Source organism: Coffea arabica, chromosome 2e (genome assembly GCF_036785885.1).
Source record: "Coffea arabica cultivar ET-39 chromosome 2e, Coffea Arabica ET-39 HiFi, whole genome shotgun sequence".
NCBI lineage: Eukaryota > Viridiplantae > Streptophyta > Magnoliopsida > Gentianales > Rubiaceae > Coffea > Coffea arabica.
In genome coordinates this window covers 59,303,811-59,310,298 of record NC_092313.1, presented here as the reverse complement: position 1 = coordinate 59,310,298, position 6,488 = coordinate 59,303,811, and the positions used below count along the sequence as shown (strand labels likewise).

At 35.5% G+C, this 6,488-nt stretch overlaps 1 protein-coding gene across 1 annotated transcript; it reads right to left on the bottom strand.

The window, feature by feature from the left end:
• Positions 1-1,015: 1,015 nt before the first annotated feature.
• Positions 1,016-1,531, bottom strand: LOC140036363 (uncharacterized). Its single transcript, XM_072077742.1, has one exon. It carries the CDS (start codon positions 1,529-1,531, stop codon positions 1,016-1,018), a length of 516 nt encoding a protein of 171 aa, XP_071933843.1.
• Between the last annotated feature and the right edge of the window lie 4,957 nt (positions 1,532-6,488).

The window sequence follows — 6,488 nt, the reverse complement described above, 5'->3', positions numbered from 1 at the left end:
AACTCAAGTTTTGTGCAACAAAAATGAAACGATTTTTGGAAGGCATTTTGTAAACACAATATACAACACATATTCATCAATTTCACAGTCATTCAAGCATCAAAATTTGAAAATAAAAATTGAACAACATGGACAGAATTTTTCGGCCAGCTCAACCTCCAAAATTTTCCAACTTTCTCTCCATTTTGTAACCGTAATCCTTCCATTCATCACACAAACAACATTAACCAATCAACATATTCTCAAGACAGCTACCTACAAGCCTCCTCAAGACCACTAGCCTAGAGATTAAAGCAAGGTAAATGGTTTCGTCAAGTTCTCTAACCTATTTTCTTGCTTAAGGTTGTAAACCCATGCAAACTAACCTTCAATCTTGAAGAAATTGAAAAGATTAAAAGAGATGAATGTTACCTCTTTAAACCCTAGATGAAATCAGATTTTTCCACCAAAAACTTCCCAAGAAACTCCACAAGAGGTTGTCTTTGTTCATGCTAGAGTTGATTTCCAAGAGGTGTGGAAGTTGGATGAAGATTTGGAGCAAGATTTGTGAAGCTTTCCTCCTCCTTTCTTCCTTGTTGTCTTGGCCGAACAAGAGGAGAGGGAGAGTGAGTTGTGTGTGTTTGGCTTGTGAGGGAAGATTGGAGGGATAAATTAGTAAAAAGAGTTGCCAAAGTCAACTTTGAATAGTTGTTGAATAGTGTTCCGTACCACCACTTTTCTCTCTTGTTTGTTGCACTAGTGCACTAATCCTCCAATGTTATTCCTTTAACACTGTAATTACTCACTCTTAAGAGTCTAGTATAAATTTATCAAATCCCCACTTAGTCGTTCCGACATGATATACGCGAACTTTCGACTTACGCACGATAAAGCGAAATTTAAAAGCAATTCATGCAACGATAATATAATTAACTAACTCTAGGGTAAATAATTATAAAAATGACTATTTTAAGAATAAAAACATGAGTCCTCACATCCTGCCCCCCCCCCCTTAAGAGAATTTCGTCCACGAAATTCATACCTTGATCTGGAAATAGATCTGGATTTTTTCTCGAATTTCTTCTTCTACTTCCCAACTTGCTTCCTCTAGTCCGTGGTTTCTCCTTAGAACTTTCACCAATGGGATTCGCTTATTCCTCAGTTCTTTCACCTTACAATCTAGAAGCTTTATTGGTTTCTCCTCATAGGTCAGTGCCTCATCGATCTCAACATTTTCCGGTTGCAGGACATGAGACGGATCTGGATGATATTTCTTGAGCATGGATACGTGAAAAACGTTATGGATCCGAGATGAATTTGGTGGCAATTCTAACTTATAAGCCACATTTCCTACACGTTGAAGAATCTTATAAGACCCTACGAATTTAGGTTGCAACTTCTTTCCTTTTCCTGTCATCAGACTCATTTTCAGAGGAGTGATCTTAAGGAAAACTTGATCTCCAACTGCAAATTCTAAATCCTTCCTTCGATTGTCTGCATAGCTCTTCTGACGACTCTGTGCGGCTTGAATTCTCTGGCGTATTAATTTCATTTTTTCTCTCGCCTCTTCAATCCAATGTACTACAGTTGGGTCAAAAATCTTTCGTTCACCTACTTCATCCCAACAAATCGGAGACCTACACCTCTGGCCAGAAAGAGCTTCGTACGGTGCCATTTGAATGGATGAATGGAAACTATTGTTATAAGCAAACTCCACCAATGTCAAATACTTACTCCAACTCTCTCCAAAATTCAAAATACAGGTTTTCAACATGTCCTCAAGAGTTTGAATCGTTCTCTCTAATTGTCCATCAGTCTGTGGGTGGTAAGTAGTGATAAAATTCAATTTAGCCAACACTTCTTGCATTTTCTGCCAGAATCGAGAAACAAATCTGGAGTCTCGATCGGACATAATACTTATTGGTATACCATGTAGCCTTATAATTTCATCCAAATACAGTTTTGCTAACTTTTTCAGTGAGTATTTTATACTAATCGATAGAAAATGAGCAGATTTGGTCAGTTTATCCACTATTACCCAAATGGCGTCGTGACCTCTTTGTGTCCTAGGTAATCCAGATACAAAATTCATGGTAATATTTTTCCACTTCCACTCAGGTATCTCTAAAGGTTGCAATAGGCCAGATGGTTTCTGATGCTCGGTTTTAACTTGCTGGCAAATCAAACAAGTTTGGACAAACTGAGCAATTTCCTTTTTCATGTTCTCCCACCAGTACAAACTCTTCAAGTCCTGGTACATTTTATTCCCTCCAAGATGTATCGTATACTTAAATTGGTGTGTTTCTTCCAAGATTTTCTTTTTAAACCCTTCGTCCTTTGGCACTACTATACGATTCCGAAATCTTAGTACGTCATTCACTCCCAAATTAAAATCTGACTTTTCTCCCTTTTTGACTTTCTTCAACTACTTTTGCACTTTAGGGTCCTTCTCTTGTGCTTCCTTGATATGTTCCAACAAAGTGGATTTCACGACAATATTCCCAAGGATCACTTTTCTCGGTTCAAGTCAAGGATTCCAATAACTAACCTCTTCCAACAAGTGCAATTCTTTAATCATCAATCCTGCCACTTGCACTAGAAGACTTAAAGCATCGGCCATTACATTGGCTTTTCCTGGATGATAATTTATTGTGCAATCATAATCTTTCAAAAATTTCATCCATCTATGTTGTCTCAAATTTAACTCTTTTTGAGAAAACAAATATTTAAAACTTTTGTGATCCGTAAAAACCTCAAATGCCACTCCATATAGGTAATGTCTCCATTTCTTCAATGCAAACACTACAGCCGCTAACTCTAAATCATGAGTTGGGTAGTTTCTCTCATGCAACTTTAATTTCCTTGAGGCATACGCAATCATCTTATTATTCTGCATCAATACACACCCCAATCCTTCTTTGGAAGCATCTATATAGACCACAAAACTATCCTTTCCGTTAGCTAAAGCTAATACAGGTACCCTCGTCAACCGTCTCTTTAACTCCTGAAAACTTTCTTCACATTTCGGGCTCCATATAAATTTCTCACTTTTTTTAGTTAACTCAGTCATGAGTCCAGCAATCTTAGAAAAATCTTTGATAAACCTCCGATAATACCCTGCTAACCCTATAAAATATTGAATTTCAATAGGGTTTTTCGGTTGCTTCCACTTAGAAACTGCTTCAAGTTTGGCTGGATCCACCTTAATTCCGTCCTTAGAAATTATATGACTCAAGAAAGTTACTTCCTTCAACCAAAATTCACATTTGCTAAACTTAGCATATAACTGATCTTCTCTCAAAGTTTGTAAAATAACTCTCAAATGTTTCTTATGATCTTCCAAAATCTTAGAGTACACCAGTATATCATCGATGAATACTGAAATTAAATTCAGAGTTTTGAGCATCAAGATATAACAGCTTAAAGTCAGCTGAATCTTGCAAACTGATCAGTAAATTTCCAGATTTGAAGAGCAATCTTTGAGATATCATTTGGATATCGAAATGATATTGAAATTACACAAAATTTGGTGCACTTAAACTTTCATATATGGACTACTTCTATACCAAAATTTAGGTAAAAACTTGTACGGGAAGGCAGTTAACAAAATGACCAAAATTTATGAAATTTTCAAAGCAAATCTGCCAACCCACTCTTTCTTTCTTTCCAAAGGTTTTGTCCAATAAAACCAACATCAATTCATTCCATTTTTTAAACCAAGGTTCCAGAAATATTTAATTAGCAATTGATGGTTAAATAACACTAAAATTTTTGAAATATAACCTCCCAAAACAGGTTTGACCATTCGGTCAACAAGAAAGGATAAAGCTTCCAGTTTCCAGCTTTGCCGCATTTTTAAAATCAAACCATATCTAACTCTATACAAACTCAAATTGAGAGTGATTGGTGGCGTTGGAAACTAGGTTCCAAAGGCTACAATTTATCAGAAGACATCATTTTGAAAATCTTTTTACAAATGGGACAAAATTAAGCCACAAGGTGCAACTTCCAGTTTCATGCGTATGAACAGCCAAACATAACAGCCAACTTTGCCGACTCACTGCGGTTCACTCAAAATGAACCAGCAGGAGATTTTTATATCATTGGAAAGTTATGAATGTCTAGTTTTGAATGCCACAAATGGCACTCAATTTTGTACTTTGGTACAAAGAGTTACGTTCGAATAAAGAACACTGTCCAAGAACCCCTGCTATACATTTTTCCAGATTTGAACCTTGCCAAAACTCAAGTTTTGTGCAACCAAATGAAACGATTTTTGGAAGGCACTTTGTACATACAATATACAACATATATCCATTAATTTCACAGTCATCCAAGTATCAAAATTTTGACATAATAACTAAACAGCATGGACAGAATTTTTCGGCCAGCTCAATCTCTAAAATTTTCCAACTTTCTCTCCATTTTTTAACCGTAATCCTTTCATTCATCACACAAACAACATTAACCAAGCAACATATCCTCAAGGCAGCTACCTACAAGCTTCCTCAAGACCGCTAGCCTAGAGATTCAAGCAAGGTAAATGATTTTTTCAAGTCCTCTAACCTATTTTCTTGCTTAGGGTTGTAAACCCATGCAAACTAACCTTCAATCTTGAAGAAATTGGAAAGATTAAAGAAGATGACTGTTACCTCTTTAAACCCTAGATAAAATCAGATTTTTCCACCAAAAACTTCACAAGAAACTCCACAAGAGGTTGTCTTTCTTCAAGCTAGAGTTGATTTCCAAGAGGTGTGGAAGTTGGATGAAGATTTGAAGCAAGATTTGTGAAGCTTTCTTCCTCCTTTCTTCCTTGGTGTCTCGACCGAACAAGAGGAGAGAGAGACGGAGTTGTGTGTGTTTGGCTTGTGAGGGAAGATTGGAGGGAAAAAGTAGTAAAAAGGGTTGCCAAAGTCAACTTTGAATAGTTGTCGAATAGTGTTTCGTACCACCACTTTTCTCTCTTGTTTGTTGCACTAGTGCACTAATCCTCCAATATAATTCATTTAACACTGTAATTACTCACTCTTAAGAGTCTAGTATAAATTTATCAAATCCCCACTTAGTCGTTCCGACACGATATACGCGAACTTTTGACTCGCATGCGATAAAGCGAAATTTAAAAGCAATTCATGCAACGATAATATAATTAACTAACTCTAGGGTAAATAATTATAAAAATGACTATTTTAAGAATAAAAACATGAGTTCTCATAGAGTGCTTGTGGGCAATCTATATTTACTCGCATCTATAGGCCAATTAGATGGTTCATTCAGTTTTTGGTTGATCAGTTCAACAAAATCAATGTACTAATAAATTATTTGTAAACAACTATGAACATTCTTTTGATGGGTTACTAGTTTTTAGCAATTGAATGATTTCAATTTGATTGATTTTTTTATCATTTTCTTCCTTTAGCATTCAATTGGACCAACACCATAGGTTGTTGTTAGCTCAACCAGGTGAACTGGCTGATCCAATTAGGATTTAACCCCTAGAAACTAAATAAAATCGCCTAGAACGAAAAGAGTTCGTTTAATTTAATTTTTTTTCTTTCTTGAGCATTCAATTGGGCCAACACTATATAGTGTAGATATTAAATCCAAATCAATTTGGTTGTTGAACCGTTCAACTCGATGAACTAATCATCAAGCCAAGGTAGGCCCCAAGTTTGACCCGATAAGGAATTTGTCCGGTGAAATCCGTTTGAATCGTCGATTCAAATAGGAACTCACTTGGTTTTTTGGTGGACCTTTTTTTTAATAATTTCAGGTTTTGTTTTAACCAAAATATATATATGATTTTGAAAAAAAATTGGACATTGAATCTCTTTTTAAATGTGTATAAAGTTTTACCACTTAATTTTTTGTATAATTAAAAATTCCTTTAGATAAACTTGTTTATTTTTTTCATGCAATTAATCTTTCCACTTTCAGCAAAAAAAAAAAGTTAAAAATGTTTTAACTTTCAAACTAGGGGAAAAAACTTTGAAGCAAAAAATGTTATCATTATGTCGAAAATTTAATAGTTAAAAATGATTTATTTTAATCAAAAATAAAATATTAAAAAAATGATGGCTCTATTTAGATTCTTCATTTTTTTGAAAAATAAGTTATTCATATACAATGCTACAATAATACATAAACAAAAATAACTCCAAAAATATCACATCCATACAATATATCAAAAAGAACTCCAAATATACAAAAAAAATTAAAAAATATACAAAAAAATCTACACCATCTTCTTCTTCATCTATCACCACCGCTCACCACCGCTACTATCCCATACTTCCTCCTCTTTCCTCTCCCTCCCTCTCTTTCCTTTCCTCTCCTGTCCTCCTCCCTTCCTTTCTTCTCTTCCTCTTCCCCTTTCCTTACCACACCCATCGAGACATTGTATTAGATGAGGGAAGGGGAGATGTGTGGTGTGGCAGGAAAGGGGAAGGGAGAAAGAATGGAGAGAAGGGAAGGAGGGGAGAGAGAGAAAGAAGGAAGAGGGAGAAAAA

Bases quoted from the DNA above. Each gene is read 5' to 3' on its own strand.
- LOC140036363 (XM_072077742.1), bottom strand. From the start codon at position 1,531: ATGAAATTAATACGCCAGAGAATTCAAGCCGCACAGAGTCGTCAGAAG.